The 24,564-nt window shown below is 41.7% G+C and overlaps 1 protein-coding gene across 2 annotated transcripts; it reads left to right on the top strand.

Annotated features, from left to right (window-relative positions):
- The first annotated feature begins 1,365 nt into the window (after positions 1 to 1,365).
- LOC124256335 (leucine-rich repeat protein lrrA-like) lies at positions 1,366 to 23,723 on the top strand. Of its 2 annotated transcripts, none has more exons than XM_046690321.1 (2): positions 1,366 to 1,677; positions 20,161 to 23,723. In XM_046690321.1, the coding sequence occupies exon 2, from the start codon at positions 20,202 to 20,204 to the stop codon at positions 22,593 to 22,595; it is 2,394 nt and encodes a 797-aa protein (XP_046546277.1). In that variant the 5' UTR covers positions 1,366 to 1,677; positions 20,161 to 20,201; the 3' UTR covers positions 22,596 to 23,723. The 2 variants fall into 2 exon arrangements, with proteins under 2 accessions (XP_046546277.1, XP_046546278.1); XM_046690322.1 differs by lacking the exon at positions 1,366 to 1,677 and adding an exon at positions 13,801 to 13,902.
- The last annotated feature ends 841 nt before the right edge of the window (positions 23,724 to 24,564 follow it).

Here is a 24,564-nt window from a genome sequence, read left to right as displayed (position 1 = left end):
TACTTCAACTGACATATTTGGACAACAAAAGACGACAAGAAACAACTTTAAATCCCCGCGTGAACATTGTTAATATATTGAATATAGTTTTACGCCGCTTTTAGCAATATTTCAGAAAAATCAGAGATGTGCTTCACTCGTAATATATGGATGTTGATTGTGACTTTAAAGATTATAAAGAAGTTATTAATAGTGAATGATGAGCTATATGATAATAATTGTCCATCTTCATTTCTCATGTAACATATGGGGCGGCGGTGGGTAAGCCCAGTGGTTAATGTGTTCGTTCGTCACACCGAAGACCCGGGTTTGACTCCCCACATGGGTACAATGCGTGAAGCTCATTTCTTGTGTCCCCCGCCGTGATATTGCTGGAATATCGCTAAAACCAGTGTAAAACCACACTCACTCACTCACGTGACACGTTATATTTGGGATTACAGTTTCTCAGTGAAGTACAGATTCTAGTACTTTTTTGTTGGGTTGAGTCCCATCCAGGAATCGAACCCACACCCAGAGTCCGGCATCTAATCGCACACTAAGTCAGCCATCGATCCCACTCAGCCACTCACGACTCCCAGAGAACAACGAATCAATATGAAAATATATTCTCAGCTGCCTTGGGATATACAACAGTAGTGATAGAATAATGTATTTTAAATTATTGAAATAAGAGACGTTACTGTGAGTGCCCAAGTCATAAAGAATTAACGCATTTGAGCTGATATCTTTAAAGTTGAGTGGGAGCAGTCGTTAAAATCGACAGCTATACTTTGCCTGATTAACTTAAAATGATAGAAACGTAAACTTTATCTTTGCCAGACTGACTGACACAATCAGTTATTGTCGACAATCATCTATTGTCAATTGCAACATGTAATTAACTGTTAAAGCTCGGGGCGTCAATATTCCTTTCACTATTACACATTCATGAACAACCTCAAACAAGCGACACACTGTCAGCGTCTAAATCTATCCCTTCCCCTACTGGTTCGCGTGTGTGAACCTCCCTTGGGAGGTAATCATTCCCCCACAAACGCTAGCTTGATAAAACGGTGTCGCTACCCTCTAACGGTAACCACCAAACACTAATACAGTCACGGACAATCCCGAAACTGTCCGAAGACGACCTGGTAACCGGAAACTAGGCATAACATACACACTAACCTGAACAACACCAGACCATATCGAAAGGAGGAATTCACACCAAAGGGAGATAACTAGTATAAATCGTAACAGATGTTACTTTAAGTCAACGAGGAGATTAACCTAAGTAATCACCTAAAGTCACGATATAGCTATTATCAAATATCTACGTTCAAGGGAGGTAACTGATGGGGAAAACATACTTTCGGTACAATTTACCTGGCGAATGTGTTATGCTTTGTTTACCGGTAAATGGTTTTACGCGACCATGTCGAGCTCGGTCCACTATAGGTAGTGACAATGTGCTTGTGTAGACCTGTTGCTAGCTCGGCGCTGTACTTATAACGGTACCTCACAATAGAACAATGACGGCGTATCGAAGGGGGCAGGGATACACACGGCGCAAGCTAATAGGTGATCGCTGATCAACCGCTAAGAAGATTGAGGGATTGATTTGCAGGAGGAATTATGAGAGACGATCCTTGCGGATCCTAAGAAGGAATACAGGGATTTAAATCAGTCTTGTTTCAGGTGAGTTACCATTGTGTGATTTTCTCTAATTAGACACTTTGGGATGTAGGTCACTTGACAACGCCTCTCTGCAATGACAGGTGTGTACTGTACATGGATACTATACGTGACTGCTGTACATATGAAGTGAAATTTCGTTTGAAAAGGATAAAAATAACAAGGGTGTTGTTTTATGTACCTTAGTAACTACTTATGTTTATACTTGAATTTAATTTATTGTTCCAAAGAGCCAATAACAATGTGTTCCTATCCATGTTTATAAACATATACTTCAAAGTGCCACATACATATATATGGTATCCCCTCCATATTCAGGTGAAAATATCCTCATTCTTTATACCTTCTCTCTTCAGTCACTTCCTAAAACCTTCTTTTCCGTTTTGCCCTTTCTTTCATTCTTTCTGATGTCCACCCTCTCTGCCCCTCTCGTTTCTATCACTTTCTCTCGATCTTGATTGAGACACCCGCCTTTATCCTCGCCTTAAATCTGTCATACATTGCTGAGATATGGGACAGCCTATTTGCCGACATTTCTTACAAGGGCTTTGGTCTTGTTTACCCATACTTGTGTCTGTAGTGGACAGATTTATTGGGATCGCCTCAGTATGTAATAGACGCGTATATTCATTGATACAACCATGTCATGGTACGTGCGGTGTACTACGTGTTTTCAGTGCTGCAATAAATTACATGCTCATTGTATTAAAAGTAATTTTAATGGGATTTTATTTCACACTTCAACTACTTCACGTCTCTTGTGTAAGGGCCTCCCTTAAGCTTCTTACTCAGCATAATTTCTGTTCTGACAGTGTACCTTAACAAAAGCATGTCTTCTTCACCCAACGTTTAATAGCCTGAACTTACTTAATATTACGTTCAACACACGCGCGCACGCGCACGCACGCACGCACGCGCACACTTCCCCTACCCTCACACAACCCATTTACTAACATCGCAGCAGTTTCAAAACTTCAACAAACGGTTCCTTGTCCCGTTTCATCTTTACTAACCTCAAACCATCCTCCCCATGGGTACAATGTGTGAAGCCCATTTCTGGTGTCCCACGCCGTGATATTGCTGGAATATTGCTATAAGCGGCGTAAAACCAAAACTCACTCACTCAAACCATGTTTACTTGACCAATTACCCCTTTACCCTCCCACCCTTTACTTGGTTAATAATTATATAAATATAGTTTACCCCATCTTTACTTTCCCAAACCCCAACCTTTACCCATCCATCCTTTACTTACCTCCACCTACCTTTACTTTCCTCATTCCACCTTTAATTACCTCCTCACCTACTTTCCTTTCCACCTTTAATTACCTCACCTACCTTTACTTTCCTCATTCCACCTTTACTTACCTCACCTACCGTTACTTTCCTCTCCACCCATTCCACCTTTAATTACCTTTACCTTTACTTTCCTCCTCTTCCACCTTTAATTACCCTCACCTACCTTTACTTTCCCTCATTCCACCTTTTACTTCACCTCACCTACCGTTACTTTCCTCATTCCACCTTTAATTACCTCACCTACCGTTTTCCTCATTCCTCATTCCACCTTTAATTACTCTCACCTACCACCTTTACTTTCCCTCATTCCACCTTTAATTACCCTCACCTACCTTTTTCTTTCCTCATTCCACCTTTAATTACCCTCACCCTCACCTTTACTTTCCTCATTCCACCTTTAATTACCTCCTCCTACCCTTTACTTTCCCTCATTCCACCTTTACCTTACTCTCCACCTACCTTTACTTTCTTTCCTCATTCCACCTTTAATTACCTCATCTACCTTTTACTTTCCTCATTCCACCTTTAATTACCTCATCTACCTTTTCTTTCCCTCATTCCACCTTTAATTATTACTCCTCATTCTTTACCTTTAATTATCTACCTCCACCTTTAATTACTCCCATCTACCTTTTACTTCCTCATTCCACCTTTAATTACCTCATCTACCTTTACTTTCCTCATTCCACCTTTAATTACCTCATCTACCTTTACTTTCCTCATTCCACCTTTAATTACCTCATCTACCTTAACTTTCCTCATTCCACCTTTAATTACCTCATCTACCTTTACTTTCCTCATTCCACCTTTAATTACCTCAGGGGCGGTGGGGTAGCCTAATGGTTAAAGCGTTGGCTCGTCACGCCGAATACCCGGGTTCGAATCCCCACATGGGCACAATGTGTAAAGCCCATTTCTGGTGTCCCCCGCCCTGATGTTGCTGGAATATTGCTAAAAGCGGCGTAAAACCAAACTCACTCAGTCAGTTTAATTACCTCATCTACCTTTACTTTCCTCATTCCACGTTTACCCACTCCACGTCTACTTGCCTAACTCAAACCTGGCGTGTGTTACTTCATCCATTACCTGCGTTACCCCATCTTATCTATCAGCAATACACATTGGCCTCACACGATCCTCGCGTTAGCCCTTCCTCTCGGAATCAGCACATCAGATTTGCCAATTAAATTATTGACTCAACCATCCCTTCCCTTTCCTTTCTCCTCCCCCCACCCTATCCCTCACACACACACACACACACACACACACACACACATCTCCCCGTACCCCAATCATATGTCTATCTAATCTTCGTTTCACATTTTGCACCCGTTGTCATGTGTTTCATCAACCATGTTTACTTAAATGCATGCACATTTGCATGTGCACATGCTTGCATGTAACTTACGCGTTGTCAAATGACCTATACTTTCGCCTGGAACGGCCCTTTGTAGAAAAACGTTGCCCGCAGCCCTGTGGCCACCGCAGCCGCAGTACACCTCTCTACCCCAAAGTCGTTCCCACCCCAGACACGTACGTTGTACAATGGCTGAAAACCAACTTACCATCTTCTAACCAATTCGTTCACTTCTAACCACCCTTTTGTAACATCACACTGCCAACAGCCCTAAATTCACAGCATTTGCAGTACACCTGTCTACCCCAATCTGTCTACCCACAACCCCACCCCCACCCACTACTCCCCACACCGCTCGTATCAGCCGTCATGTCATGTGTCAAGGCAACGTCCTGTTTACGCTGCTGATATATAGGTAGTCAAGGAACCAGCTCAACTGCCGAGCCCCGAGCATGTTTGATCTCCGAGATTTGCCGTATCAATGATGCCCCAGGAGTACGCGCTGATTGATGGAGCTTCTCTATATGTATAGTGCTCCGTAGGGAACATCACGGAATTACCTGATTGCTCTTACAGTAGATGCGATAAACCCACGTCACTGCTGGACTTCTCAATATTGCTTTGTTGTCAGTCTGTGATACATGAATTAATTACTTGGTGGTATTCTCGAAGGAAATATAAATAATATTCGATACTGTTGTTTTATGACTGATGCTGGTTATACAGAGAGATATAATAAATCAAATACCGGTTTGACCAACGTCAGACGGAGGATGGCACGTCAAAAGGGTCAAGGTTATGTGTGTTTGTTTGCTAATGTTTACTAAGGTATATTCCAGCTATATGATGGCGGTATGTAAATAATCGAGACTGAACCAGACAATCCAGTGGTCAACAGCATGAGCATTGATTTACGATTAGGAAACGAATGTGTCAACCAAGTCAGCGAGCCTGACCACACGATCCCGTTAGTTGCCTCTTACGACAAGCATGGATTACAGAAGATCAATTTTAACCCTGATGTTCACGGGTCTCAGGTTATGTTCGGGTATTATAACCAGCCATTGTGTTCAACAGATCCCCTTTATACTAAATGTGTTCCAGCAGTTGTGCTTGGAGTCACCCGCCTTTGTTGGTATTCCATTGTGTGGATACAACCTGAAAAGTGTTTCCTAGACATTGCGTCATCAACATGACCACAATGGCGGTCAGTTTTATAGACAAATATAAGGTGTACATATTCAACACCGCCTGTGACGTCATGCAAGCACATGACGTAGAGCACGTCTTCTCTGACGTCGTCTGTTCGCATACATATATCCTGTTGGGGGTGTTGATCATCACCCACTTTACTCTCTCATCTCCTGTGGGGTTTGAAGAGTCTAAGAGGTCTCTGGCACTATACGCGACTTCATGGGTTGGGTGATTTGTTTGATAGCATTTCATGGTACCCATATAAGGTAGTTGCTCATAATATCGATCACTGGAGGGCTGGTCCCAAGATGTTTATATTGCAGCTACCACGTTGGTTTGTTTGCTGTTTGTCGCTTCCATGTATAATTGATTGCTTTAAACAACAAACAATTCACTCACAGACGCGCGTTGGTATTGCTTTTAACCATATGTTCCCCTGTAAGTGAGAATCTTCCCAATTACGTCAACAATATCCCCAGCCACATGTTGCGTACACACGATGGCTGTAAGTTGGAGAGATAGTCGTAATCGCTAGATCGTGTTTTGTCGTGCACAGGTTTCCGTAGTTTTTATCAATTGTATTGTCTTCTATTAATCCTTCAGTGATAGAATAAATACTTCCTGAATCCGGACTGACGGACACGTGTTCATATTGATTTGTGTCAGTGGAGTTTCACAAGCTAATTGAAGACCGCCGTTGTTCTAGGTAATATCCCAGGATTACTCTGTTACATGAAGGGCAGAGGATGTTGTGGCTTATTTCCTAGAAGGGCTTATCATACCTAGCTTTTTTCAATATCACAAAACTTTAATCCTTATCGAGTCCAGAAAAATAGATTAACTTGTATAATAACACTTCTGTGAATACGATAAAATCACGCACCTGGCAGATAGTTGGTGAGTGAGTGAGTTAAGTTTTACGCCGCACTCAGCAATAATCAAGCTATATGGCAGCGGTCTGTAAATAATTGTGTCTGGACCAGACGATCCAGTGATCATCAGCATGATCATTGATGTACGCCATTGGGATACGATAACAAAATGTGACATGTGAACCAAGTCAGCGAGCTTGACCACCCGATCCCGTTAGTCGCCGCTTACGACAAGCATGGGTTGGTAATGTATTATTAGATGCGTATGTCGTAGCTATGACTTCCTGTTTGCAGCCTTTCGGTGATTGTTTCCAGGGAAGTAAAAATACTGATTCCGTTTGTAATCATTTGGTCAAATCCAAGTTTAAAGTCAACTTTGCTGGGTAGTTTACGTAAATTAGTTTCCAAAATTAACATATGCATATCAGGACAATTTTAAAATATTTCAAATACACGTTACATGTATATTATTAACAAGATCAAATTGAAAATTGCAGTTTTTTTAAGATGTGTATTATATTGTACATTTTGTTATAATGATCATTGGCGCTAGGGCTCTACAATAATAACAGGTATTTGACTTGAAAATATCACTACATATATCTTACTGTACTGTTCTCGAGGGCGGTATATATGTTATGTAAATCAAGATTTATATCTAGCTATGCCTGTCAACGTGGACATTTATCTGCGTGGGGTCTATAAACCCGCCATGAAAATAAATAAGCAGGCTTTAATACCCACCGTGAACTCTAAATGATCCTTGCATCAGTGAATATCTCAATACAATTACAAAAGCTCCAATACATGGCATATACCTTACAAATTACCCATTATACATACAAGATATACATTACCCCTCTGTCACCCTATCCCACCGTATTTGATCTATCAGGAATACAATACGCCTTGCTTTCACGCAGGGATTTCATTTCTGACTTCAGGACCCAGCATTTGTTGACTCAGCAGTTTTGACAATGTTCCACGGAGTGACCTTGACCCATGTGATCGGTCAAGGTCAAGTGGGATTTACCGTTTTATTGTCAAATGACTAAACGTCTTTTAAAAAGACAGACTTGGTCATCTAGGATCTTGGATATATAACATCGCTACGTATGTATTAATGCGCCACACAACGACGCCACACAAGCATTCGAAATTAACGCCGGTCCTTGGGCCCGAAACCGACTGAAAACCACTCAGATCAACAGCTTTTGTTTTCTGCAGATCCTTATGGCCGACAGCTTTTTCATCCCTAATAACTAAGCGTATTATTTCCATTATTAAAGTATAGGGCCTACACATTCTGATGTGAAGGCCCACAACTCTTCATGGTTCTAAGTCCTTAGGGCCTGCAGCTTTACAGGGTTAAGGGCAAACACTGCGCCACACCAACGGGATCCACGATTTTCTCTTTCATTTCATATCTGTCCCACGAATATCACCGATGCCTCGTTTGACCGACTTCCGTTAACTCGATATGTACTTTAAGCCGATTTTGCATTTTGGTATATGTAAAAATCCTTAACGATATATCGCAGTCAAACTTTCGTTGTTTTATGAGATTGTGTAGTGACTGAGTTCGTTAACTTTTAGCAATATTCCTGCAATATCACGGCGGGGACACCAGAAATGAGTTTCACACATTGTACCCATGTGGGAAATCGAACCCGGGTCTTCGGCGTGACGAGCGAACGCTTTAACCACCAGGCTACCCCCACCGCCCTTGAGATTGTGCAAGGAGCACGTTTTAACAATGTTCAGAATATGGATTTACTAACATTAATATGCACAAATGGATTTGACAGTAATGGCTGTATTCCAATGTAAACGCCTTGGCCTATGTCCAAACAGATCATCACATGAATATGACAATCTTATTAAAGCATTTTCACTTGCTGCAGTTCCGGTAGAAGCATTTACTGTACCGTGTGTACCTGGAATATCGTCATGCAAATACACCCGTGAAGATTCGGGTTAGAATTGATTTCCAATAACCCATGCTTGTCGTAAGACGCGACCAACGGAATCGGGTGATCACATGTCATCGTATCCAAATTGCGTAGATTGATGCCGTTAATCACTCGATTGTCTGGTCCAGACTCGAATATTTACAGACAGCCACCATATAGCTGGAATATCACTCACTCACTCACCCGATTGAGGCAATGTCTCAAATGACTTTGTTAACCATGTCGTTACTGTGGTGGAGAGTTGACAGAAGGCGTGTTCGAAGTCGACGTGCGTGATCTTCTTATGTACAGTACTAAACAGACGTTAAAGAACACTCGGGCTTTCACAATTGCTGAGTTTGCCAAGTGTTGTGGGTATTTCAACTCACAGAGCCGGCCAAGTATGGGTGATAAGATTTGAAAATCACAGTCACCAATGAACACATGCATGATGTCAGGCTCGACGAATATGAGCAGTGATGATTATATTTAAATGATGAAATCAGGGAAATGAATGTCCCGCCTACACAGGTCCCACCTGCGATGAAAACTTAATTAAACATACACACATGGCGTGTATGCATTGTTCAGTTGTTGTCATGGTGATGATGATTCCGTGTGTAGGTTCGTGTCCGGCTGTCACTGGAGAATGGTTTCTGATTCATGTAAAGTCGAGGAGAAGTTAAAGTCGTGCTAATAAATAATTGTCAGAACATGTTTCATTATATATGATAATAACCGCCAGTGTTATTTGGTGCACGTCCAGGGCGTATTCTGTTCCACGGAAAAGGAAACGTTAGTGTTCTCGAATGATGGCGCGATTTGTGCTTTAAGGGAGCCGTGTTCACATATAAGCTTATAGCAAAGCTTATAGCTTGTTCACCGATCCCTATTCAATTTTGTTTGAATAAAAATATGTTTAAACCAGTTATGTTTTACGCCGCTTTGACAATTGTTTCAAATATATGTCGACATGTCAGTTTGATGAAAGACGTGATTGATGCTTATCGTAGACCTTTACCAATTTGATGGAACTCACGAGCACTGGTGTGGTGCTGAAAAACCATTAACATCATCAGGGTGATTCCCACGATCCGAGGTTTCTAATTTCACCAAAATATGATCATAGCTCCCTCTAGATCTACCTCCACACAAAGACCAGGAGACATAGCATGTCACACCAGAACGACATGTTATCAGATCAATCAGAGAGTCGGGTATGAGATCGCGAAATGGAAAGTCCGAATGTCTTTTCTATTATGCAACCGCGAAATTGCAAAACATTTGAAAGGTTAGTGGGACGTACAACTATACAGTCTCGGTCATCCACATTCCAGAATACGGTTTGGTATGTTTTAAATTGAAAACTTTGTCAGGATGTTGTTCAAATCCTTCTTTGCCATGTAAGTTGCAAGTCTCAATACGTGTGCAGCATAGCTCGAGAAAGCAGCTGCTGCCTTCTGATTGGCTAAAGCCTACTTCCTGTTTGTAATTTCATTGGTCGGTCTCCATTCGCGAAAAGGGATGATCGCACATCTTAGATGAACCGGAACTAAGTTATTATTTAAATGAGATTGCATGGTTTATGACGATCGTATTGCGGCGCTGGAGAAGACCAAGAAAGTGATCAGAAAGTACGACAGCATTGTGACAAAAGCTTTCCTGTCACGCCTCCGGCAAAAGGTTCAATTCTAGTTCAATTCCAACAATTTGTACAATTTCTGAAGGTTCTCAAATGTTTTCCTGGAAGTCCCTGTGTGTGGACTTCCGGTATCATGACGTTATTGTCAATTACAAAACAGACAAAATACTTTATATCCGGACACTAAGAGGCGCCCAAACTATGCTATTCTGTAAGGTATTGTGCCCAAAATGACCCTGTGTAATCAAACGTGAAGCCTGCATAAACTTGATTAACCCGATCAATACGCATGTCAATACATGTTTAATTCAAATAGATCAACCACAAATGACAGCAACACTACCTATTAATTACTCTACCAAACAAACCGTTTCAAGTTACCTAATTTGTAACAGGAACTGTATCGCGGCCGATTACTTTACCGTTACCTACCACGGATAATGCTGAATTATTTCTGATCAGCTTATAAACGGTTAACAAAGGATGTTGGTGAAACGTTAAGATCTACCGTTGTAATCTGTTACACCTGAAATCCACTACTGAATAATGAATTACTTGGTATGACAGCTAGGGTTGTAGTTCGATGACCTGTGTCTCATCTCTGTTATATATAGTTCAGATACGATAGCACTATTTAGATTTTCCTACCCGGTTGCGGTATCGATTTTTGTACCAATCGGAATGACACATAATGGAATTGTGTAATTTAAGTAAACATATTGACTTTGTAATTGTGTTATTGATCAGAAAATCGATATATATTGTTTAATCTTGGCATCGATACTATTGGCTGTTTATGAGAGTGGTGTATTGATATTTATTTGTTTATTATTCGTGTATATTTTTTTCAGTCTGTTTCTGAATATTCATGGTCTTTTAATGGTATTCATGACTTTCTATAAAGGCGTGTGTGTTTGATGTCTGAAATAACTAAACATAAAATGCATATCAAGCGGGTATTATCTGAAGCCAATAAGGCTCTAGGAAAATGTTTATTTTATGCGAGTGCCTATATTTCCTCCGAACCAGCCTTGACACAGAAATATAATCCTCGCTTTTAAGTCAAAAACGCCATGAAGTGTGGGATTAAATTGTTCCCTTTGAGATGCAATCGATTCCATACAGAGCTCTACATTTTGTATTCTTTCAAACGTCAAAGTCGGCTTGGCGTGGCTGGAATATTTGTTGAATCTGACAGGGTCTTTGCGTAATATCGAATGCAAATATAGAACAGGTGTAAATAACTTAGGTAGTAAAATGTTTGAGATTGGCTAATTTACATCGTTTGGAAATATAATCCTTTCGAAAAAAAGTCTTGTGAACGTAGAATGATAACCTCCCAGGAAACCAGAAAGAGACGTCATATATCGACTGCCTCAGACCCTCCACTTAACTGAAACCACAACCCCCATCAGTTCCTCTCTCTCTCTCACACACACTCACTCTCTCTCTCTCTCTCTCTCTCTCTCTCTCTCACTCTCTCTCTCTCTCTCTCTCTCACACACACACACACACACACACACACACTGCAAATTTTCTTACTAAGAATCTCTTGGACACACTCGACCTGTGAGCTCCATAAGACTATACTCACTCTAAAAAAATACGCCTCCCCCATTCACGCATGTCAGAGATGTACTGTAGTGTGTTACAAATACACCCTCATTTATTCTTTCAATATTTGGGGAGAGGGATTAGCGTAGTGGTTAGGGCATTCGCTCGTCACGCTGAAGACCCGGGTTCGATTCTCCACATGGGTGCAATGATATTGCTGGAACATTGCTAAAAACGGCGTAAAATACAACTGACTCACTCACTCTTTCATTATTTGACAATGATACACAGCATTGCTACATTAAATGTCAGTCTGACATAAGCCTCGCCCTGAGTTGCCGGTCTTAAACGAGCGTGTGACATACACTGGCACTACATATAAAACGTATCCCTTCTGGGTGGATGATATATATTTTCAAACAAAAGCACAAAAGCTCCTTAAACTCAAGTGTATATGTCGAGACACAATGGCAGGGTCACCCGCGCCTCGTCTCAATACAAGAGCCTTGATGTTTATACATTAAAGTCAACAAGCCCTTGAACCTTGTTTTCCCTCCGGGGTTGCCATGAAACAAACGACGCTTATATTGAGATCGCTTGGATAGTTGAGGGTCAGGTCAGAATGCAGTGTTGTCCTGAGCAAAGGATCAGGCTAGAGTTGTCTGCTCTTGGGAGCCATCTTGAAATCATTGTGGGTGTCAGTACGCATGAGGGTCAGTGCAGTTGTCTGAACAATAGCATTCCTTTCCTCCTTGCTCATTCTGCAATGCACGGGCCTTAATTGGAGCAAATTTAGATAGACTGTCCTCCAGTCCCATTTCACTTTGGTTTCTTTTAGATTTTGGTATGTTTTGTTATTATCAAAATCATCAAAATTATACTAAGCGTTAGTCTGTGGGTCATTGCTATCCATAGTGTAAGAATTGCAGTGAACCTTGTGTTTTGGTTGACCAAAACAAATCTTGAAAGAGTTACATCCCGTTGTATGAACAGGAACCGCTGATGATGTGTTTGAATCCTAGAATCGGTCAGATCATAATCCGTGGTCTGTAAGTCCGTGCCCGTGAGTTTGAAAACAGACCATAAACTATAGTCTCTGGTTTAACCAAAGTGGTACACGTCCTAGAACTGCCTCTCCTCGGCCATTTCTTCCCAAACGACACACCTTGATGTGGGCGAAACACTATTCAAAGCTGCGTCAAACACATCTCACACACTCAGTATAAATCCAGATAAAATATGAAATCTTTGTCCTAGACATATTTCCAAATGCATCCTGTCTTTGAGTAAGTTTGAGGAACCAACGATTTAATATCCTGGACCCTGTTTCTGGACCAGAAAGTGAGATCAAGAGTGAGTTTAGTTTTACGACGCACTCAACCAATATCAGCAGCTATATGGCGGCCTGGTCTGTAAGCATAATCGAGTCTGCATGGGCTGCTAAGACAATCCAGTCTTCACTAGATTATGTGATCTTAGTCTAGATTATGTAGGTCTTTGATTTCCCACAGTTCCTGACAAATATATGAAGAAAGCCCATCAAGTCTAGATTATGTCCAAGTTTATTATATTTCATGATTATGATTTAGGGACTGTTATTTCTGTAAAATATGTTCATTTCAAAGACTAGATGTTAGTCTAGCTAATGCTAAGATATGGGAGATACGATCATGTTAACACTAAGATAGCTTTGTAAAACAGGGCCCGGGGCCCAATACACGATTCTGTAACTCGGAGCATAGATGGTGATTTGCACAGAAAGTATTTCAAACATATGGTCAACCCCAACTTGTTTTCCATAGAAATCCTATGTTTAGCTGAACTCGATCCTACCTGTAACCCAACCAGCCCCGACACACTGTTGTTATCTCAAGTTAGTATTTAATCAATCATATTACACAAGATGGAAGAGCGGGCTAAGCGGGGGGCAGCAAAACGCACAATATGAGATTCCCCGCTCAGAATGAATCCTACAGCCCGACCGTTACCTACGTGTATAATACTCAACCAGGGCTGCATATCCACCCATACGTGCCCAGTCGAGGGTTCTAGCCATGACGCCGTGGTCTGACTGTATGCAATGGTATCTGTATTGGCTTATTATGTGTGATTGATACGGTGGGATCAATACAGCTATAACGCTCTGGGTGTTTGTTGGTTGACATGGAATGGTTGATGACATGCGGCTTAACAAGGATCCCTCTCCGGCAATAGATTATACTTAAATCTCGGTTCCACAACTGTGTCAGTCGGTCTGGTCATCATCATCGCAAACATAACGGTAGTTCAGTGGTTGGATGTGAACTTCTGGTTCCATTCGCGGTGTGTGTCTTCCTCGTCATTCAAAGCCTTACAAAGGTACGTCCCGTTTCATTTCGAACATGATGGCTATTTTGTTAATTATTTACCCGAAGAGGAACATTTTTGTTGGTAAACAACAACTTTTTATTGCTTTAGATGCGACATTTCGGTGAAGATCCTAACACCGTTATCAAGCTATGCCTCGCGTCCCCCTCGCATTCAAGCACCGTAACGTGGCATCTATTGCTATAAAAGTTGTCTGTCTATGAAAGTGTTCCTATTCGTCATACCAGCTTCTAAATGCCACTTAAAGAAGTAATTATTGGCCCACCAATCGTGTACTTTATTGTCACCTTTTGACTTTGGGTCCATACATTTCCTATTGAAGGTAGGTCGTCCTATCTATATTGGTCAATGCGAGGCCCAGTTGTGTTCGGGTGCCGCTACTTGTCACGCCAGGACCCTATGATAGCGGGTTTAAATCCCTGTCTGCCCCTATTTATGCTTCTTGGTTTGTCAACACTAAATCCGCCATTGTTATTTTCGTCAAAGGGGCGGTAGGGTAGCCTTGTGGTTAAAGCGTTCGCTCGTCACGGTGAAGACCCGGGTTCGATTCCCCACATGGATACAATGTGTGAAGCCCATTTCTAGTGTCCCCCGCCGTGATATTGCACGAATATTGCTAAAAGCGGCGTAAAACTAAACTCACTCACTCACTCTTTTCGTCAGAATGGTCAGCGTCTGAGATCTGCATTACTTCGGGTTTACCTCCCGCATAAGGCTGACACGCCGATATTCATTGAGGAGAGTTGCAAAGTGGCTCTTAAACAAACTCACTCACTCACTCATACGTTGTACGCTGTAGGGAGTTATATGTATCATTTCTTAGATTTCGGACTTGGTAGTTTGTGTTGGACGTTTCATCGTTGTCATTTACAGACTTTCAAGGGACATCTTATTTCCACTTCAACATAACGGATATATTGATAGTGAATCAGTTAAACAATTTACAATGAATTTCACCTGTGCCAGATCAGCTGTATTCATTGTAACGAATGCGCTTATAACGTTTGTATTTCTTTTTCGAAATGCGTATAATTAACTACGGCCCCAACGATTGAGTCAGTGAGTTTAGTTTTACGCCGCACTCAGCAATATTCCAGCTATATGGCGGCGGTCTGTAAATAATCGAGAATGTGAACTAGACAATCCAGTGATCAACAGCATGAGCATCGATCTACGCCATTTGGATACGATGACATGTGTCAACCAAGTCAGCGAGCCTGGGCCCCGTTTCTAGACAAAGCTCTCGTATGACCAACCAAGTCAAGATGGGCTCTTTTCTTCAGGCATTCGCACCTCCTATACTGTAACATAGGAGGTACGAATGCTACGAGAAAAGTTACGAGATCTTAGGCTTACGAGAGCTTTGTGAAACGGGGCCCTGACCACCCGATCCCGCTAATCGCCTCTTATGACAAGCATGGGTTACTGAAGATCAATTCTAACCCGCAGCTTCAGGGGTTCCGGGAACGACGAACTAAAGTCAGTGGTCCCTTTGACTTTGTTATAAAGGTAGATTAGCTTGATTTGTTTGCATGTCATATGAGATCATATAGACAGTTGGTGAGGTTAACGATTGACGTTGATTCGTTACATAGTCCAAACAATCGTCGATGTCAGTATCTGTAGTGTCAGCAGTAAGTAACGTTTAAGTGAACCCAACGGTATTCGGGGTTTAGGGTGAGGAGGCTGAGATCTTAATATGCACCCAGAAGAACTGGAATATATATAAACTCAAGCTTAAAATCCCAAGAAAACAACAATTCTATTACCTACGTCTTGTAACATTCTGTTTTAAACTAAATGTACCCCAACCCCTTCCCCGATCCAGCCCCCTCAAGCATCGGTACGATCTCTTCTTGTGACGTCATGGCTTGCATCACTGCATGGTCCGATTATGAACACGCTAACACTTTGTATAGATCACAGTGACGTGAATATTGATAACACCAGAGTAAAAAGACAATATTACAAATGCCGGTCGTAATTTTATACAAGCTTGTTCCTTTGTCGAAAGACCGCCTCCGTGGTGTAGTGGTTAGAGCGTCCTCCCGGAGAGCGGAAGGTCGTGGGTTCGATCCCCGACCGCGTCATACCAAAAGACGTTAAAATATGGTACTTGTTGGTCCCTGCCTGGCGCTCGGCATTAATGGGTACAACAAGGACTGGTCGGCTCGGAGTCAGTATAATGTGTCTGAGTGGGGTATTCATGCTTCACTGCGGCATGGTATCTCAGTGGGCTAGCACTATAAAACCAGCTTAAGTCTGGGCTAGTACAAGCAGCCGCACATACACATACACACGCATGCACGTCGTCATATGAGCGAAATATTCTCAAGTACGACGTAAAAACCCAATTTCACCTCACCTCACCTCACCTTTGTCGAAAACAGTGGCTGGTCACATATCGTTAATGGTGTCCTGAAAAAAAAACAAGTGAAAAATACACCTTCACGCATTTAGATTAAACACAAGAACGAAATGAGTCATAATAACTACTTAACACACACAAACACACGCAATTACCTTTAAACGAAGCAGACAATACACGACCCAGTAGCCTAATTAATGACGCCCGCATCTCCGGAACTAATACATTTGACACATATTGCGCACAGGCCTTTTACGTACCCGAGGCGTTAAGCGGGGTTACAGTGATTAACGCGGGGGCTAATTCCTCTGGTCACTACTGGCTACTGGTCATTTGGTGTTGGCGGACGGACAACACACTGGCTGGAAAGTAACTGTACATAGTGACAGAATGGCCTCAACATGTAAGTTGGTTTGAAATTTTCCGTTGATATGTGTTTTAAATATCGCATCTCACAGTCTGATCAATAAATTAGTATGAATTGGTGGATGATTATGACGGAAATGCCAACAGTTTCCTATACTGATTCGCATTTTCAATTAACATGCTCAGCAAAGGTACACATGCCTGCTTTGGGAAGTAACTGGTTAAAAGAATATCGCGAGAATCTGTGGTATCATGTGTGGTCGAGTTTACGAAGGTCGACATAACATCAGAATTGGACATTGTTAAACCGTTACTGTTTACGTAATGTTTTAGTGAGCAGTAGATTTATGTCGAAAGGGGTTTACAGTATAATAGTCACATCATGAACACGTGACGCCTACGGCCAACAGTTCGTCACTTTCTGGACACGCTGTTAAAGTTTTGGGGCGATTTTTTGACAATTGTAATAGACAAAAACTAAATGTCGATACAATCCCATGAAGCAAGCTCTGACAAAGCATATTTCTTATCTATATTTTACAGTGTTACTATAAACATATATGTCGTTTAATAGAATGTCAGAGTGACGTGAGTGAGACGTAACTAAGGTAAGCAGGATCCCGACCCACAAAACGTTCGTAGCGCTACGACATTCGTAAGGCTATGATAAACTATAGAGTTGCGACATGTCGTAACGTTACGAACGCGTTATGGAACGGGACCCAGGGACCTTATTCTCGAAACGTTCGTAGCCCTAAGAATTCTTAACTTTGATCGTAGCAAATGTGTTAAGAGGGCTTAAGAAGTTCGTAGGGTTACGAACGTTCCGAGAATAAGGGCCCTGATTATATATACACCACCGTACGTGGGTAGTATGCTTGACATGTATCGTTAGTATTATCAAGTCATTGTTAATACTACGGCTAGCCGTATATATATAATGAGTTGAAATAACCATAGAGCTGCATGGTTTCATTTTTAAAGGAGAGGATATATATCGCTTTGTTGTTTTAATTGTTTATATCATTATTCCCACCATTATTATCACAACTATTAACTTTATAATATTAGTCGTCACTATAACCACAATTACCTCGTAAAACGTATGAATATTATTTTTGTTGTGGAATTATCATATAATTTTCGTATTATTAGACTAATATAAAGAGGAGGACAATAATATCATTATGATATCAATAATTTCGCCATAAAGGCAGATGAAATTAACAGCGTGTATTATGCATTGAATCGATCGCTCTACAGTAACGAGTTAAAACTGCAAATATTCCTTTGGCCTTTCAAATATTTTCTAATGCGGAATCAAGTTTTGAAAGGAACAAGAGCCTAAATATTCACATTCTGAGGTGCAGAAATAATGAATCTTTATTATATCTTGTTTAGCAACTATACCTCGTTGAGAAAAAAACCCGTCATGACTTTAAGAAAACATGAATTATGTTTTGGTCAATAAATCATTTTAAGCTATGATTGCTCCACAAATAGAATCAAGGCGCTCGATTAATATCAAAGTCCGCGTACCTGTGAAGAGATAAAAGAAGGAGCTGCCGCAATACATAGATAAGATACACACACATCGATAGCCCTTTGCCCTAAATCGATATAAGTTTTCCATTACCTGCCATAGTTTATCTGTAAATCGAGTGGGTTAAAAAGTGTTACCTTTCTCATAGCGAAAGCAGTGCAATTTGGGGCAATAAATAACTGACATTTTGAGTCCCGCGTACAATCACGCTGTAAAGAAAGGTTATATATGTGTGTGTCAATGCTATACAAAGGACACTATTACAGCTACGTGTGTCATGGTGGGACTATACCGGCCCTCAACAGACGTATCACATGTAAACGAGTGCGACATATAGGCTACATTCTGGGACAGAGGTTCGAATCACTGTAATCATTTATGTTATGTGTGTAGCGGTAGAATTTTCTAAAATCTTTATTTCATCACCGATTTCGTTCAAATTTGAAATATATGTGAATCATAACATTTAAAAACAATATATGATTGCAGAAGTCAAGATTTATATTTTTAAACATTATTGTCCAAACAGCTGTGATTCGAAACCCTGTGCATTTAGATCTTGATCTATCGGGATATGTAGTGAAACAGAACGGTAAGGGATTTGAAGGATTGACATATTTCTTGGTACTTTCTCTGAGTACTTGTCACAATTTAGTAGTTGTGAATTGATACATTACTGCCTAACTAATAAGGACTCAAAATAAACTAGTGCCTTTGCCAATGAATTCCCTCACAACTGTATTTTGCCTGTATTTTGTTGCCTGTATATATTGCCAAACTTTCCTAATAAGAAAATAAAAGAAAATACCCCTTAAGCCGCACTTCACGGAAAACGCTTTTGTTCCACACAGGATAAAAACAAAACACGAGAAGGTGTTACCTGAACGATACATAAAGGAAATTAGTACCTAGTGTCTTTAGAAAGTAGTTAAATGTAATATGATATGTTTGGTATTACACTTTCGCAGTAAAGATTCGGATCTAGTACTGTTGTGTATTCATAGCTTTTGGCCTTGGGAGCCATGCCAGTTTACACTTCTCTCAGGGATACACAAAGTACGTTATCAAGACTACATAATAGCATTGCTACATAAATAGAAGTCGTTATTTTGAATAGTGTTATGCTTACATATATTTTACACTCACCGCTTACATATGTATTGCACAGGGCCCAATTTCACAAATCGATCTTAGTGCTTAGGTTCTGTTAATTCCTATATTTGAATATTGGCCTACGATCACGGTAGTGCTAAGATCGGTTTGTGCAAGTCGGCCCAAAGGCCAGGTGTACCAGCTTGATCCAAGCCATTAATCGCCGTCAGCTTATAAATCCTCACGCCTTGAATTCACGGTAGGAAACATCTATGGCGTATTATCGGGTAATTTGTCATGATATACTAGTATTGAAGTACTTGGGGTACTTTAGTTGGTGATTTGACTTTTGTGAATAACACCGTTAGAAATACTTGTGAAGCAATTCCACTGCTGGTTAAGTAAATAAGCTGATTTAATTATAGATTATACATATAATTGATACGACATTGAGCTCTGATAAATCACGTTTGGCGTATCAGGTACACACACACACACACACACACACACACACACACACACACGCACGCACGCGCACACGCCAGACCAAACTCACACATACCTGAACACACTCACACACATGTACCACACACCCCTGCGAGCTCAAACACACACAGAACATACACACCCCGAACTCTCCTCCCCCCCAACACACACACATACGCGCGCGCGCGCGCACACACACACACACACACACACACACACACGCACGCACAAACACACCGTTGCATACGCACACACCTGCACGCATACATACACGCACACGCACACGCACACGCACGCACACACACACACACACACACACACTTAAACATGGCCTCTGGTGATGGGCAACTCTTATTTCTTTTTCTCTTCGATGACAATATACATCTGATTGCAGGTGCCCCAGTTCGACCTCGGTCTGTGCGAGCCAGTACCGCCATGAGTAAGAGAGGCAAGAAGAAGGATGAAAAGCCCCCTCCAGCCACCGGCCCGGGGAGCAAGATCGTCTCCCTGCCCGACCCCCTCAAGAAGAACCACATCAAACGCCTGGGGGACGGGAAGGCAGTTCACCTCAAATTCGGCACGTGCAACATGAAGACGCTACCCATCGAGATCTACGACAACGAGGAACTGAGTGCACTGACGCTACGCTTCAACGCTGAGAACAACCGTCTGAAGAGGTTACCCAAAGGCTTGGCCAATCTGGAGAACGTGGAGTATATTGACGTCAAGAACAATAACCTCACCTCCTTCCCTGGCTCGGTATCCAGGATGAAGAAGCTTGTGACGTTAGACATCACTAATAACAGTATTAAAAAGTTGCCTCCTTCTATACATAAATCCACTGGCCTTAGAACTTTATATGCTCAAAATAATAGACTCAGAGCTTTGCCCAAGAATCTAGGAAAGTCGCCATCTTTGACACATATAGATGTTTCGTTTAATCTGATCAAATCGTTCAAGAAGGGTCTGTATGAAGTGGCTGCGTTTGTGAAACTGGCAGGTAACAGGATTACGGAAATGCCCTCTGCTGCTGTTAAAAAGCCAAATATCAAGAGTATGGATCTTTCCCATAATGCAATCGCATTTGTGCCGGAAAACATTGACAAATTGAGATGCTTGACCTGGCTTGACCTTTCCCACAATTCCTTGGATGAGCTTCCTGTGCAGGTGGGGATGGTGAAGTATCTGCACTATTTCAATGTTTCGCACAATTCTATTAAAGTGCTTCCAGAAGAGATATGCAGTCTTGGCTATGCACTGGACACACTCAACGTTGCTGGTAATGAAATTGCTGTTTTGCCAAATGATATCCATTTACTAAAGAAGCTCCGAGTTTTGGACGTCTCCGACAACCAGATTGAGTACCTGCCGACAGGGACGAAAGATCTGCAGTGTATCGAAAGCCTCAATGTGTCAGGAAACCGCCTCAACTCCATGAAATTCGCGATTTATTTGAAACAATTGGAACATCTGTATGTGGCTAGAAATAAAATTGAAGTTATTCCGGATGAACTTCAAGAGATGAAGGCTCTTCAGACCCTGGATGTGTCTGGTAACGGGATCAGAGAGGTTCCTGAATCTCTCGGTAAGGTGACAACACTGAAGCATCTAAACATTGCCCAGAACAAGATCTCCATCCTCCCAGACAGTCTCGGCCAGGAACAAATCCTCATCACCCTTGATATCTCCTACAACAGGCTGGCAGCTCTGCCCGCTGACCTCCGAAAGGTCCGCAACCTGGAGAAGTTCCACATGAGCCATAACGAAATTGCAGCCATCCCCAAGTCAATTGACTTCTTGTACCAGCTTCATTCGTTTGATGTCTCCAGCAACAGCCTGACTGAGTTAAACATCCCGAAGCCATGTGCGTACCTCTATCTGTCTAATAACCCACTCACCGTCAACCCAACTGACTTACGTTCGCCTCTGGTTGTCATTGGAGATAAGGATCATCTACGGAACCTGTCGCATCTGGAGATTTGTAACCTCCAGCTTGATGAGATTCCTCCTGCTGTCTTCAACCTCCGACTCCTTCGCCATCTGGACATGTCAAAGAACAACCTGAAGTCTCTCACGGACGGTATATCCAAGCTGAAGGCTCTGGAGAGTCTTGTGGTCAGCCACAACGAGCTGACCGATCTTCCGGACGGACTCACGGTGCTGAAAAAGCTGAAACGGTTGACCGTGTCCAATAACTCCATAGCTGACTTCTCCCCGGGACTTCTGAGGCTCTTCTCACTGGAGAACCTTGACATGTCCTTCAACAAGATGTGCCTCCTCCCCGATGACTTCGGTGACCTTAACAAGCTCATCAGCCTTGACCTTTCCAGCAATGAACTTTTGACCTTTCCTCGAGATCGGATAGACGTCTTAGCGTCTCTAACCACGTTGAATGTATCGTTCAACCACATTGACGAGATGCCAATGGGATTTCCGTATCTTTATAGGCTGAAAGTGCTGAGGGCAAAAGGCAACGACATCAAGTCCCTCCCTGGAGAGTTTGACAGGTTGAAAGCATTGGAGGTTCTGGATTTCTCTGACAATGTATTGGAAGTCCTTCCAGAGAGCATATGCAAACTACCTGCAGTCCGAGAGGTGGATGTTTCGGACAACAAGATCGTCCTTGGATTCCCGAAGGCTTGGGAGAACCTTCGGGGCAGAGCCTCAATCACCTACTCGGACCAGTCGTCAAGCAAGACGAGGGAAGACCGAGACAGACCGAAGAAGCCCGAACCAGAGAAGAGTCCAAAGGGTAAACGGAAGGGGAAGGGGAGTCCCCAGGGGGGCAGGAGGGGTAAAGGTGCTAAGTCCGCGCCCCCTGGCAACTGAACGCACCTCACTGACCAGTATCACCTGTCGGAGCTTTATACCATTCGGAAACAAATGAAATATCCTTCTGTATACAAAACAATCACGCAACTCAATTACCCATCTTGGTGTTTGAAATGTAATAAAGCCTCGTCCATAGGTATCGACGGTGATACTGTAGGTTCAGATGGCTGGATTAACGAAACGATGAAAGTCTCACATCTATCTTGGTGTTGGAAATATCAGAAGCCTCGTTTGTCGTGTCAGGGACATAAGAATGGATTAACGAAGCCGGAACTAGGGAGTTCACAAAATGTCATTTCCGCCTATCAGATGTTACAGGGCACATTTCAAAGTTTAACAGTTCACTTGTATAGATAATTGGAATAGCTCTTATGCAACTTCACGAATGGCGTGTGAGAACGAGGCAGTACCAGCAACCTTGTCCTTCGTTTTCAAGACCGCCTTTACGAATCTGTTTCATGTATTTCAATTAATGGACAGTATTGACGAAGAGAAATATATATTCAAGTCTGTGATAAAACCACAACAGATGCCAAGTTATTAGATAGGACAATTGTATCCGTGTGATATCTGGATTGTATCCGTGTGATATCTGGAAATTATTACTCAATTAGTGCTCAATGTCTGAACGATCAACACGTGTCACAACCATTGTTATATGATGACAATGTATTGCACCTTTGTACATTGTTGGTATTTTTTATGTTCTTACATCCATGTGATATTCATTGGATTATATAACTATGGAGGTATATTTATACACATTTATAGCATTGCATGTCCGGGGAACCGTGGTTGATTTGAACCACTCACTAAATGAGCCATTTGTTGGTAAGGTTTCATACTTAGATCATTGGAGTTTCTTAACATTGACGTATGTTGGTGATGATTCCCTGCAAAATATATTATTCATGTTTATTTTGGTTGACAGCGCTGTTCCGTCCTCAACATTCCCGTGTCATATTCTCATTAATAATATAAATCATTTTTGGTATATAACTGATCGAGGAGAATGTCCTTTATGGATGAATCATACACAACCATATCATATTAGCATAAAACACATTCTCTGCTTCAGACAATACATGTCACGCATCAATGAATTATAGTGACATCAGATGACCATGAATATTCAAAACATTCCTTTCTCTCAAAACAACAAGGAAATACACTTAAGAAACAATGTCCAGTTCCATAGCAACCTATCCCCCCGTGTACGCATGCGTCAACTTGGGGTAAGGTCGTGATTTCTGCCGTAAATCAAGCACGTCGTTTTGAAATGTGGCGTTAAATTGACAGTCACAATTAATCATTGATAACATTGTGGACATGTTCTAATTACGTTTCCATTCGGCGGCTTCATTTACTTCAGTTATTCCTAATGGCGGAACACCAACTGGACCTACACGCATTACAACTGAACACGCAAATGTCTCATTAAAGTTCGGTGCCAAAATTACTGACACTATAAACAACTGATTGTCTGTAAGCGTTGCCTTGGAAACCTACGTTGTATGATGACAACATTCTCTTTGACATCGAGAAACATTCGCACACAGCCGGTCATCGCTGTTCGTTAGTTATCAAATGTGCCTTGTATCAACAGGCTCCAGTTTGAATTAACACATTCAGTAAGATTTCATTAACTGGAATTTAATTTGATATGCGAGGTTTTGTCTTTTAGCAATGATATGGTCAATAACTATTCATTTTTCTCGAACTACGGATATCTCGATTTTCTGTGGTTCCCATTAGTTCGAGTTGACGCTGTTATTCTGTATTGGAAATGATGAAATTTGTGTTGCAAGTTTCATGATTTTATTTTAACATGATTTATTCACTTAAATGTTGGTAATGTCGTTCGTGTTGTTGGTGATGTTTCTGCCACATGTATAAATCACCTCGTACTCACAGCTGTCCGTTAAGGTAAACCGTGAGGATGTGTCAGCAATACTGTGAAGTGTCC

The sequence above is a fragment of the Haliotis rubra genome, unplaced genomic scaffold (assembly GCF_003918875.1).
Source record: "Haliotis rubra isolate DU_JTF1 unplaced genomic scaffold, ASM391887v1 Scf625, whole genome shotgun sequence".
Taxonomy (NCBI): domain Eukaryota; kingdom Metazoa; phylum Mollusca; class Gastropoda; order Lepetellida; family Haliotidae; genus Haliotis; species Haliotis rubra.
This window is presented reverse-complemented; position numbering and strand designations above follow the sequence as displayed.